Source organism: Pelodiscus sinensis, chromosome 32 (assembly GCF_052426305.1).
Source record: "Pelodiscus sinensis isolate ZL-2025 chromosome 32, ASM5242630v1, whole genome shotgun sequence".
NCBI classification, from domain to species: Eukaryota; Metazoa; Chordata; order Testudines; family Trionychidae; genus Pelodiscus; species Pelodiscus sinensis.
In genome coordinates, this window is record NC_143083.1 from 11,340,543 (window position 1) to 11,353,574 (window position 13,032).

The window sequence follows — 13,032 nt, forward strand, 5'->3', positions numbered from 1 at the left end:
GGCAGTGGGCAGCCCCAGGCCTTACCAGAGGGGATGCGCCACGGTAAAACGCCGCTGCAGCCGGATGCTCTGGTTCACCAGGAGTTTCCTGAAGAGGACGGGTGAGTAGCGGGGGGAGCTGCAGGGGGAGGCGGTGGGGGAGGTCCCCGGCGAGCCATGCTTGGGGTTCAGCATCTCGGCGCCACAGACCAGGGGCGAGGAGTGTCCAGCAGAGGCTCAGGCCTCCGGCCCCTCTTCAAAACCGCCAAAGTGACCTTCTGGGGCGAGGGGCCAGGCGGGCAGAGACGAGGCCCCGGGGGCTGCTGCTGTCCGTCAGGCCATCTGCTCCGTGGGGCGGGCTGCTGCCTGCCCCTCTCCCGCGCTGGAGCCGCTGCGCCCCGGCCGGGGGGCGTCGCTCCCAGGCCCCAGCTCCGGCGGGTCCGTGTCCCGCTCAGAGGAGCCGCGCCGTCCGCCCGGGACGAGGCAGGAAGCGCTTTGCAAACGCAGCGCGCTCGCTCCCAGGGAAACTTTCCACTCCCCTCCCCGTGCCTGCCTGGGAAATTAAACAACTGTCTGGCTCAGCACATGCCGAAGCCCAGGCGAGCCCCCCTCGTCTCTCCGGCTGGGCCAGGCCGCTCTGGCACGGGGACGCTCGCGCCCTCGCCTGCTCGCCGGAGCTCTGCGGGGCCGGGAGGGGCAGCCCAGCGCCCCCAGCCCTGCTCAGCACACGGCCCTTCCCGGGCAGCCACAGCACCAGCTGCCTCGGTTGCTCAGAGACGTCCCGGGAGACTTTCCCGGCTCTGGATCGGAAGCGCCAGGGGCTGGCCTCTGGGCGGGTGTAAATCAGCATCGTTCCCTGTCGCGACGCCGGCTGGCCCCCGGCTTCCATGCAAGGGAGAAACTCCCCCGGCACCAGCTTGCATGGTGCACAGCCTGGGGGGCTCTGCTCAAGGTGCCCTCTACCCTGCCAGTGGCGGGGGCCCAGCCTCGCTGGATCCTGTCCTCCTCACCCCCTCCGGCCCCCCTGGCTTGAAGGCCCCGTTCTCCCCACCCACACCCAGCACAGGTGGGTCCCGTCCTCCCCCGCTCCCCAGGGCCACCCTTGCGAGGGGTACAGGCGCCGCTGACCCGCCAGGGGCAGCCCGGCCCCACCCAGTAGAGCGGCAGGTCACTCTCCCCGACTCAGGAGCACCAGCAACCTTCACTGCTGCCGGACCTCCTCCCCACTCCAGCCACGGCCCTGGGAGAGGGGCAGGCGGCTTCCAGGCCCCAGGGCAGCGAGAGGAACCCCCGAGGCCTCCGGGGCTCCAGGGAGAGTCACTGGGGGGGCCTGTGGTTCCCATGCTGGCGAGGGGGCAGCGGGTCGGTGTCACTCCTAGGCAGGGAGACGCGCGATGTGGCCGGGGGCAGGGGCCCAGTGGCACCGGTGGGCAGCATGCGGCTGGCTGGGCCGAGCCATCTCCACGCTCCTGAGCCGGCACAGCTGGCTGTCCGCCCACCGAGCCCAGCTTCTCCTTGCCGCCGCCCGTGGGCACCGAAGTGTTTACACTGCCCTGGTGGCCCGACACAGCCCACCCCTCCCCGATTTCCTACGGGAGGGCCGGAGAGATCCAGGCGATGGCTCGTGCATCCAGACGCGCTCGGGACCACCGCGGGCTCAAAGGGACGGCAGATTCCCTGGAGCCACGAGCCTCTGGCCACCCTACACAGAGCATAGGGCCAGGGAGGGGGGCGGCGGGGATGGCACCGGGACAGCACACGGAGCCTCCTCTCCCCCACTCCCGTCAGGGGCACAGAGACGCGCCTGCAGCCGGCCCTTCCCAGAGCAGGGAGGGGCCCCCGCACGCAGGCCGCCTGCCTGAGCCCTGCAGCAGGGCTGGAAATCGCCATCGACTGGCAGCGGCTCCAGGATCGATGGGCGGGCGACCACTGATGCATAGCGAGGGGTTAATTAGAGCGGGGGCCCCTGGGCCAGAGCACGGAGCTGCAGCCCTAAAGCCCCGCCATGAATCCAGCCCTGACCCCCCCCACACACACACAGATGGGTTTTCTCCACAGCTCCCCAGGGACTAGAGCCACCCCCCCACCAGGCAGCCTTTGGATTCTGTAGCCAGGAGCTGGCCCAAGGCGCCCCAGCATCTGATCCACATCCCCCTGCCGTGACAAGGGCTGAGGGGGCATGGCAGGGACCCCCACCCCCCAGTCCTGCTCCAGGTCCCAGCTCAAGACCACCCTGCTGCCAGGGAGCAGGTTGGGGAGCCCCCCTCTCTCCGCAGCTCAGGGGACGCGCCGGTCACTCCAGGCCAGCGCCCCAAAGCAGAGATGGCCCCACCAGCGCCCCTGGCAGATGTGGCGGGGGGACCCAGCCCTGGCAGTCTGCTGGCAGGGGGCTGGGCCAGGCCCCCAAGGCAAAGCCGGGCTCTCACCGCGGCTGTAACTCAGGGGTGTTTGGGGCCTGGGCGCAGGGCAGCAAACACCTATCGACCCAAACGCTGGGACGGGCTTTGTGCACCAGCCTGGCACTGGCAGCCCAGGAGGGGTCAGCTGCCAGTTTGGAGCCTGGTCCCTCGGCCCCCCGGGGCAGCTCTTTGGCGCCGCGCAGCCAGAGCTGGAAGACACGAGGGGCCAGATGCAAGGACCTAACCCGCTGTCACCGTCACAACACACGGCCACTGCGCCGCGTGCCAGCCTGGTGCCACAGGGGCCCCCGCGCGGGACGGCCATGCAGGGCGAGAGCTCCTTGGCTGGGTTTGAACTTTGCCTCGCACCAGCCGCCCTGGGACCCACCCCAAAGCGCCCCGGGAGCCCGCGGCAGCCACGAAAGAGCAGAGGGCTTGATGCTCCAGCGAACACCACGAGGTGGCGGCAGGGAGCTAACTTACTTCCCCCTCCTGCCTGCAGCCAGCTGCAGCCCTGCCCCCCCCCCCCCGCTGTGGGTAGATAGCAGGGGGTGCTGGGTTGACACGGGGCCCCCTCCGTGGCAGCAGCCAGAGCCACGTCTATTGACCCCACCCCCTGCCACCACCCCATCCACCAGGGTCAGACTCGGCACCTCATGCGCCCGCCCAGGCCCACCTCATGATCAGTGGGGCTGCTAGGCAGCCAGGGTGCTCAAGGAAGACAAGGCCGTTGTGTTGAAGCGAACTGAGTTCTTTGCCTCTCTTTGCTGCAAGGGATGTGGGGGGAAGAGTCCCACACCTGAGCCAGGTGATAAATCTGAGGGGCTGCCCCAGACTGAGGTGCCAGTAGAGCAGGGTGGGGAACAAATTGCTTAACCGAACAGTACGAAGACACCAGGACCGGATGGTAGGCGTCGGAAGGAGTTCCGATATGGAACTGTGGAACTGCTCGCAGTGGTAGGCAACCTACGGTTACCGTCAGTCTCCGTGCCCGAGACTGGAGGGCCACTAATTGAAAGTGAAGCACATGGCACGTGGCACTGTGCCTGGAGTCAGGACTAGCTGGTCCATGGGGCCGACCCGTGGAGCTGTTACCCCAAGCTGGAATTCCTCTCCCACAATGCCCTGCAGCGCCGAGGTTCCCAAGCCTGTGTTTACCCAGCAGACCCCTGGCTGCCGTCCTGTCAGTCTCCTGCCCTGACCCATCTCCCCAGCCCCGCTGCCTCTTCAGGAGCCAGACGGAAACGGAGCAGTTTGCCGGTGGCGCCGCCTGCCGGCACGTGGCTCTGAGCAGCGAGGAGACTCCCAGAGCTGGGCTGGCCCCTGAAAAGCTCCCAAGGCAGGAGAGGTGCCAGACGCCCACGCGAGCAGCGAGTTCTCCTGGCTTCATTTCGGTTCGGTTTATTGGCGGGGGACTCTCCAGCTCCCGATGCAATTACAGCGCGTTTACAGGCCCTCGTCCCTCTCCAGCCCTGCCTCCTCCAGCCCCCACACAGCTAGTGCTGAAGCACACACCCCGGGGTAGGCCCCCGCCTGGGCATGGGGGCGAGGTTATTACCCAACGTAATCTGCAAGGTGAGATTTCCCTTCTGTGCCGAGATCCGGCCGGGACCCACCTTTCCGGCCTCCCAAGCAGAGCCAGTGAGGGGTGAGCCATGCGGCAGGGAGATGGGGAGCCGGCCCGGCAGGGAGCTGCAGCAGCCGGTTCCTTTGCTGACACAACCCCCCACGTCTGGGGTATTTGCGGCACTGCGGGACGCTGGTAAGTTTCCGTGCAAAGCTCAGGCCTGCCATCTCTCCCCCCGGCGCTGCGCTGCAGCCGGAGCATTTAGCCAGTCCCTGGCCTGGCACTGGAGGTGCGGGAGCGGGTCGCAGGCAGCACCCAGGCCTGGCTACCAGCGCTCCATGCTGCGGCTCATCAATTCCTGCTCCCCGGCCGGCTGTCTGCAGCACCAGCTGTGCCGGAAGGGGCAGGCCTGGCACTACATGGGCGGGCAGCCTCATGCTCCCGGGATGGTGCGGAGCAGGGCGCGGGGGCCGGGGCTGCGGAGAGGCTGGGCTCAGCCCTGGCGCCGAAATGCTCCCTGCTTAGCCCTGCCTTGGCCGATGCGGCAGCCAGGGGAGGGCAGGACACGGAGCCCTGAGGATGCGCTGCAGGGGCAGCCCCAGAGCCCCAACCTCAGAACACAACAGCAGTGGGAGCGCAGAATTTACCCCCCTCTGCGGGGCAAGAGGAGCCCAGTTCTCCACTGCTCAGGGGAGCTGGTTCTGTCGCTGGCCATGCCCCCAGCTCTGAGCCTGGGCAAAGCTGTCTCCTCCACAGGCCCCATCCCCATCTGGGGGACTAATCGCCTGCCTCCTGCCCGGGGCCGTGGGGAGCAGAACCTCCCAGGGCAGCAGCCCCCGCAGCCCAGGAAGCAAAGCTCCAAGGGGAGCCAGCTCCTACCCTAGCGAGCCCACACACAGCTCAGGGCGGGGGGCTCTGAGGGGAGCAGGGTCAGGCATAGGCTTGCAGTCTTTGGGGGGTTTGTGGGGCTGCAAGGCTTCGCCCCCTGGGGGGGGTTGGGCCGGTCACCCCTGCAGGGCGGGGGTCGTGCCGCTCTGCAAGGCTTTGAGCAGGGCCTAGATTTCTGCCGTGCCAAAGGGGCTCCCCACCCCCGTTGAATGGACGGCTCCGTGCGGATGCTCCCCTCAGAAAGGTGCCTGGGGCCAGCGAGGCCGAGAGCGTGGCCCAGCGGAGAGGGCAGGTCACTTCCCAGCCCTGAGAGCGTGGCCCTCTGGGAAAACACCTGCCTGAGGCCGTGGCTGCTCGGCCTGTCGCTGAGTTATTTCTGGATGCCGAGCCTGGCTGGGAAGGCAGAGAGAACAAAGTCGGGGGCGAAGGGCGCAGGGAGGCGTGGGAAAGATGGCGGGGGACCCGCCGCCATGGCCCGCAAGGGCAGAGCGACCAACCCTGGGCAGGGCCAACCAGCCAAAGGCTCGGCAGGGCCGGCTGAATAAACAGGGACTCCGCCTGGGGCTTGAGGGCACAGTGTCCTCTTCTGTCTGAGGCACTCGGAACCGTGGCCCCGCCGCCCTGACTCCACTGCGAGCCCCGGCAGGGCCAGAGAGAAAGAGCAACGGACGTGGATGCCTGGAGGATGGTCCCCGCCTCAGGCTGCTCCAGGGAAGCCTCCCTCGCCGGCGAGGGATACGGGCAGGGAGGAGAACACCAGAGTCCAAGCCCCGGCCGTGCCGCTCCACATAGGCTCTGTCACAGCCTCCCGGGGTCCCAGCTACACCCAGCTTTGGATCAATCTCTTGGAGGAAGCCCTTCCCTCTGCCAACACTCCCCCACCCAGGGGGTCCCCTATTCCTTCAGGGCAGGTCCCACCGCCTGCCCATGTCCTTGACTCAAGCCTCCGGGTTCCAGCCCTGTTGGTTCGCAGCGTGAGCTTTGCTCAGCGAGTCCTAGTGAAATGGCAGAGACTTGCGCACACTTCGGGGACTCATGCACCCCTAGGATGTGCAGTGACACCAGGCCGCGCTTCTGAACAGAGCAGGGTTCGTCAGTCACTGGCACACTGTGACGTAGTGGGGGGGCTGTAACCCGGTGCCCCCCTGCGCTGTGATGTGTCATTCCCACTGACTCACCCACATTTTGTGATGTAATGTCAGTTCCTTGCTGGTTCCTATGCTGTGGGCTGTGGATGATCCCTACTGGCGTCTGTCTGTAAGCACTGCCCAGCAGGTGGGCTGCCTAGGTCAGGGAGACAAAGACCCAACCGGTCAGACCGGTTGAGGGCAGCGAGGGAACTAAGAAAATGAATGTACAGGGGAAGGGGCAGTTTCTGGCTGGAATCATGAAGGAGACGGACTAAGAAGGGGGGGGCTGGGAGTCTAAGGGCTGAGGCACCTCCTCTCTAGGGGTCTGAGGCATCCTGGTCCAGACTCCTGTAGCCACGTCACGTCTCATCTAGGCTGCGCTGTATCCTGGAGGAGCAATAAACCCCCTCTATTGTACTGGCTGGCGGAGTCTGTTCTTGCTGCTATGGGGCTGCATGATCGGGGGAACCCCAACTCGCCGTCACACACACGCAGCCTGGGAAGTCCTGAGGTTCACACCGAGAAACAAAGGTTAAAGCCAACGAGTGGTCCTGTGGCTCCTTAGAGACTAACAAAAATAGACACACTCATGAGCTTTCGAGGGCAAAACCCACTTCATCAGATGAGCTGGAGTGGAAAGAACAGAAACCAAGATGTATGTTTTAAGAACGCCTGATGAAGGTCCTGTAGGTGTTTGTCTCTGTCTGAGGGACTGGAGCAGATCCGGTTGCATCTCAGGGCTTGGCTGTAGACCATGGATCGTGTGGTGTCCCCCGGATGGACGCTAGAGGCAGGTAGGTAAGAATAGCGGCCAGTACGTTTACCGTACCGGGTGGTGCTTACATGACCATCGTTGACTTGTATTGGAATGTCAAGGAAGTGGCTTTCTTGAATGGGTTGCTCCAGGCTGAGGTTGATAGTGGGTGGAAATTGCTGGAATCCCTGTGGAAATCTTCACGGGTCTCTTTCCCGTGGGTCCATGTGATGGGTAAAGATTAAAGCATCATCCAGTCTGGTCCCGCCAGAGCAATTCACCAGCCTGGCTGCAGCCCACTCCACGATGGGGCTTCACCTCTCTCGCTGACTTCCCTAGGCATGGTAGAGAGCTCCCGGCCTCTTCCAGAAACCAGCCCTTTGCTCCCTGCCGGCCGCCTCCTGAGCCTTTCTTCTGCAGAGACACGCTGAGTTCATGGCCCCGCTTCTGCCTCCGGGGCTCTGCCGGCTCGGCGCTAATGTTCCAGCCCTCGGGGTCGGCCTGAGCCAGGCTTCTTAAAATGACTCATTTGTAAGGACCGCTTGGCAACCCACACACACGCCGAAGCCTCAGACTGCCCCAGGGGCAAACGTCGTCCTCTCTCGCTCTGGTAGGAAAGCTACATTTAGGGGGAAAATGAGGCACGCCCCTGCAATTCCAGAAAATTCCCACTTTGTCACGAGTCTCCAACGGCTGCCGATGCCGGGGGAGGGAAGGTGTGTGCCCGCCAACCCTTTGGGTAGCACACGCGAGTTTGGGGACCACTTCCCTCCATCAGGGCAGGCCGAGATGAACCAGGTGGCCACAGGGGTTTTCTAGAGGGAGAAGGGGTGGAGGGCGGGGAGGTTGCTGACACCTCATGTAGGGCTGTAGCTATGGAGCATTCTCCAGGGGTACCGAGCTCGCACGTGTCCCAAGAGCGAGGGCTTAAGAGACAGCCAGGCCCTGGTTTGCAAGAACAGCAGGCGACTTCTGCCGGCAGATGAGACGCCCCAGCCCCCGAGGAGCTATGCACCGGGGTTGGGCTCCGCAAGTCTTGATGGGAGAGGGCAGCATTCAATGCCCCAGCCGGGGGAGGAGTCCGGGGCAGGTAGGAGGCGGGGGCGGGGTGCAAAGAGGGACTTTTCGAACGAGCGGCATTTGTTGGACCCGTGCCATTTTACATCCCATAATAGACACAGCCCTGTCCAATGGCATGCAGCACCTTGCCCTGAGAGCCTTGGCGGGTGATGGGAGGGGGTGCTGAGGGCACACCCAGGCGGGGGGGCAGGCGATGGGAGGGGGTGTGGCGGACATGCCCAGGTGGGGGGAGCAGGTGATGGGAGGGGGTGCCGTGCCCATCCAGGGGGAGCGAGAGCCAGGAGCCAGCTAGTCTGGCTCCAGTGATTTATGATCTGCCCTAAAGCCAGGGAACGGCTCCCTCCCTGGGAGAGGGGGGGCTGATCCCGGCCCCGCCTGCGGAGCCAAACCCAGCTGGGTCCAACTGCAGAAAATCACAAACACAGGAGGAGACGCCTCCGCTGGCCAGCCTCCTGCAGCCCTTCCCCTTCCCCCTCCCGTTCCCCGGGGCGCTGCTCCAGGAAAGGCTGGGTCTGACACGGGACTTTGGCCTGCAAAGGGGCTTGGCGCTTTGTCACCAGCTGCGAGAAGGTCCCTGCCCAGGGACTCACCCGCCCGGGACAAGTCCCAGCCGCTCAGCGCCCGGCAGCCCTCAGAGCTGCCTCCGTGCGGCGGCAACGGCAGAGCAACGCCGTCTGGTCGGAACACGCCCGGCCCCGCCAGCGCCCTGGGACTCACCGCGCTTGTGCCCGAGGTGGCAGGGAAGCAGGCAGAGCAGCAGGGGGCGCTGGCCCTGCTGAGACCTGCTGCTCCGGATTGGAGCATTTCCCCCCCCCCCCCACTTCTCCCACCTTGAGCTTTGCAGCTGGCACGGTCCCCAGGCACTGAATTCCCTCGGAGCCCGGCCTCTGGGGAGCAGCCAGGCCATGGTGGGGAGAGCAGTCGATGTGCTGGGCCGGATGCCTGTGCCAGGGAACCACTGCCTGGTTCCACCTCCGTGGGTCTGAGCCCAGTCGGCACCATGGAGGCAGAAGAGCTTTATTCCTGCTCTTCTCCCCTCGCTCAACAGCCTGGAGGGGTGGGGACCCAGCCAGTCTGGCCCCCCCAGCTGGAGTGGGACCTCGGTGCAAAACATGAGAGTGTCGAAGGAGAGCCCCTGTTGCCCCCCTGCCAGCTCTGCTGGAGCCCCGGGGGGGAGGGGAACAGAGTGGGCAGCGACTCGCCCGGGGCTCTGCACACTAGGCCGTGCTGCCTTCCCCGGGACTCTCCCTCTGGAGCTGCCGAGGCTCCCGACTCCCCTCGCCGGAGCTGCCGCGCCGGCTGCTCTCCCAGCACGGCTCGTTTGTAGGGATCATCTGGCAAGCGCGTAATTGGCATTAACACCCTGTCAAGGCTCCCCTACACGATCTGCTTCCTTCCAATTATGGAGCCGCAGCCCCGGGGGCTTCGCAGACCCGTCAGCGCTTCCCCCTCAACCCAGCCTGGGCTGGCTGGTTTCCACAGGCCCCTGGGGCCGGCCTCAGATGGGGGTGGGGACGTCTCTCCCCTTGCCTGTTGAACTGGGGGGACCGAGCGCGAGCAGCAGCTCAGTGTGGGGAGACAGCGCGGGTGTGTCTGACGGCTGGGCACAGGGCAAGCCGGCCTGCTCCATGCAGACCCCATGGCGGGAGGCCTTTGCAGGGTGCCCCACAGCCCCAGAAATGGGCCCCACAGCCAAGGGCTGTGTCCGTCCCTGGGTTTCCCCCGTTCCCTCTCCCTCCCCGCCCAGCGTTGCTGCCCAGCTCATGGCTGGAGGTCACTTGCGCCGAGCATCGGCTGGGGTAGTGGCACTGGGAGATGTGGTGACCTTCCCTCCAGCAGCCCAGGCGCCCCCTTGCTCTTAGGGCCTATCCCGGTGCAGAGAGTGAAGCGGGCAGCGCCACGGGGCACCTCGGTCTGAGCTGCGTCTGCCAAGAGCCAAAGGAGGCCGGGCCGGGCTCCTCCGGCAGCCCCCACCACACCCTGACTGGCTCCACCGCGCAAAGCCCCTGCCCAGGGCGTCAGGGCAGACTGGACACAGCCCATGCAGGGCAGGGCGCGGGACGCCACTGGGCACCTGCCAGGCAATGGGCCTTAATCGGCACTAACCCGTGGCTGAGGAACTCTGCTGTGAACGTTCATAAGAACATAAGAATGGCCAAACTGGGTCAGACCACAGGCCCCATCTCACCCAGGGTATGTCTAGACTGCATCCTTCTGTCGGCAGAGGGATGCAGATTAGGCAGGTCGATATTGCAAATGAGGCAGGGATTTAAACATCCGGTGCCTCATTTGCATAAAAATGGCTGCCACGTTTTGCCAACTCAGCACTATGTCGGCAAAAAGCGGCAGTCTGGAGGGGGATCTGGCGAGAAAAAGCCTTTTTCGACAGATCCTGTAAACCTCCTCGCAGGAGGCATAAGGGACCCGACGAAAAAGGCTTTCTTTCTCGACAGACCCCCCCCTTGAGACTGCCGCTTTTTCCCGACAAAGTGCTGAGTCAGCAAAACATGGTGGCCATTTTTATGCAAATGAGGCACCGGATATTTAAATCCCTGCCTCATTTGCAATGTCGACCTGCCTAATCTGCATCCCTCTGCCGACAGAGGGATGCAATCTAGACATACCCCCAGTGTCCCGTCTGCTGACAGTGGCCAATGCCAGGTGCCCCAGAGGGCAGGAACACAACAGGGAACCCTCACATGAACCTCTCCTGTCACCCATTTCCAGACAAACAGAGGCTAGGGACACCATTCCTGCCCTTCCTGGCTAATAGCCATTGATGGACACATATAGAATGGGAAGCGACTGTCTAGGAAGGAGTCCTGCAAAAAGGGATCTAGGGGTCATAGTGGGCCAGAAGCTAAATATGTGTCAACAGTGACGCTGTTACAAAAAAGCAAACACGACTCTAGGATGCATGTACAGGTGTGTTGTGAGCAAGACACGAGAAGTGATTCTTCCGCTCTACTCTGCGCTGGTTAGGCCTCAGTTGGAGGATTGTGTCTAGTTCTGGGCACCGCATTTCAAGAAGGATGTGGAGAAATTGGAGAGGGTCCGGAGAAGAGCAACAAGAATAATTAAAAGTCTAGAGAACATGAGCTGTGAAGGAAGACTGAAAGAACTGGGCTTGTTTAGTTTGGAAAAGAGAAGACTGAGAGGGGACATGAGAGCAGTTTTCAGGTATCTAAAAGGGTGTCGCAAGGAAGAGGGAGAAAACGTGTTCATCTTGGCCTCTGAGGACAGAACAAGAAGCAATGGGCTTAAACTGCAGCAAGGGAGGTTTAGGTTGGACACTAGGAAAAAATTCCTAACTGTCAGGGTGGTCAAACACTGGAATAAATTGCCCAGGGAGGTTGTAGAATCTTCATCTCTGGAGATATTTAAGAGGAGGTTAGATAAATGTCTTTCAGGGATGGTCTAGACAGTATTTGTCCTGCGATGAAGGCAGGGGACTGGACTTGATGATGTCTCGAGGTCCCTTCCAGTCCTAATATTCCATGATTCTAACCTCTATGAATCTAGCTAGCTCTTTTTGGAACTCTGTTAAAGTCCTAGTCTTCACCACATCCTTTGGCGAGGAGTTCCATAGGTTGACACTGCGCTGAGTGAAGAAAAACTTCCTTTTGTTTGTTTTAAACCTGCTGCCTGTTCAGACCAGCACGTGAGCCATGGCGGCTACAGAGTCATGCCTGGACAGGAGACTTGCTTGTGTGACAAACTCCATCAGGAGCTGACTTTCACACCAGGGCGAGCAATGGGATTCCCTCCACATGGGCTAGGGTCCCTGGGTTCTTCCATCTTCGTCTCCACACTGGCTCATCACTTCAGGAGCATCTTCGCTCTGAACTGAGTCCGGAAGGTCGGATGACGCAGCCTAATGAAGGATGGACCCCAGAGACTTGTAAGACAGTAGATTAACCCACTTCTACCACAAGCCTGACCCTGCAGTGCCACCCCCTCCTCTGCTGGAGAGCAGGGCCCCCCTTCCCACCCCGGGCATCACAGAGAGGGGAAGGCGGCATGGCCAGGCCCAGGGCGTGGCGGCAGGTCTCTCTCTGCAACTGGGCTCAGACTGGCGCTCTCGAGCCAGAAACTCCTGGGTTCTAGCTCAGCTCCATCGCTCATGGGCTCGCGGGGGCCGGACCCTGTCAATAGGCAGGCTGCTCCCTGCAGGAAAGGGGCTGGGGAAAGCGTCACACGGAGAGACAGAGACAGAGACCCGCTGCCCTGTGGCTTGCAGGGCCTGCGCCAGGAGCTGCCCTTAGCAGAACATTTTATTTTTGTAACCCCTGGGGGGCACAAGCGGCCGAGCCTGGGTTAATCCATCCAGGCGCCAGCTCTGGGGCAGCAGCACGGCCCGCCCGAGAGCCAGCCGTCTGCATGGTGCCCTGCCGGCCATTTCCCAGGGGCCTGGCCGACGGCACCTTTATGGCTTTTCCTGCATGTCTCTCCCACGCAGAGCTGGGGCAAAGGTCTCGTTCGGCGCTCCTCTCCGGGGGCTGTAATCGCCGACGCCCAGGGAGCCCACGTCAGAGCCTCCCAGCTGGGAACGAAGATGACTTGGCAGAAGAAAAGGCCGGGATTGTGTCTTTTCATTTGAAGAGCAATTTCCAGGCAGCTGCGCCTGCACCAGCCACGCCTTCGACGGCAACAAAACTTAGGGGGTGGAGGGATGACAGCTTCTCCATGCTCTCTGCCCCCCCTCGCTGCTGAGTAACAGTCTGACGGGGGGGGTCACCCGCCACAGCCCTCCCCGGGGAGCGTCTCGCTCGTTTCACCGTAATTTATCCCCTCGTGAGACAGGTACTTAAGGATCATCTTCTTCCAGACTCAGGCAGAAAAACTCTGACTGCCCAAAATTCATTGTCTGTTGAGAAACAACCATGTGGCTGCCCCAGCGATCGGCTCAGCCCAGCGCTTGCTGGGCATTGGGGTAAACTGAGGCAGAGACGGGTGGAGAGGCCACAGAGCCAGGCACCATCCCATTCTAGCAGGGCACATTCTGGCGGGGGGCTCTAGAAAGGTTTTGATTCCTCTTCCCAGAGCCGGGGGAATGCAAACTTCATGAATCTAAACGGAGCTGGGGGAGCCACACCCATTGTGCGCACACGCACACGCACACACACTCACACACACACCTGGGTCTCCATTCGCCATCTCTCCAGCAAACGCGGGAATGCCAGGGCTCCCTGCCAGCCAGGTGGCTGACGACGAAGGCCTGGGAACAGACGCTGC

General features: G+C 63.0%; 1 protein-coding gene across 3 annotated transcripts in view; it reads right to left on the reverse strand.

Moving 5' to 3' along the window:
• The window catches only part of PDE4C (phosphodiesterase 4C), an 87,148-nt gene that overhangs the window by 39,426 nt on the left and 34,690 nt on the right, over positions 1–13,032 (reverse strand). Inside the window, exon 1 of one of the 3 annotated variants that reach the window (XM_075902921.2) lies at positions 26–1,997. The exons of the other annotated variants lie outside the window; for them this stretch is intronic. Within the exon in view, the coding sequence (XP_075759036.2) occupies positions 26–174 (149 nt within the window). The 5' untranslated portion in view covers positions 175–1,997. Of the gene's footprint in view, positions 1–25; positions 1,998–13,032 lie in introns of those variants that run through there. 3 annotated transcript variants of the gene reach the window in all.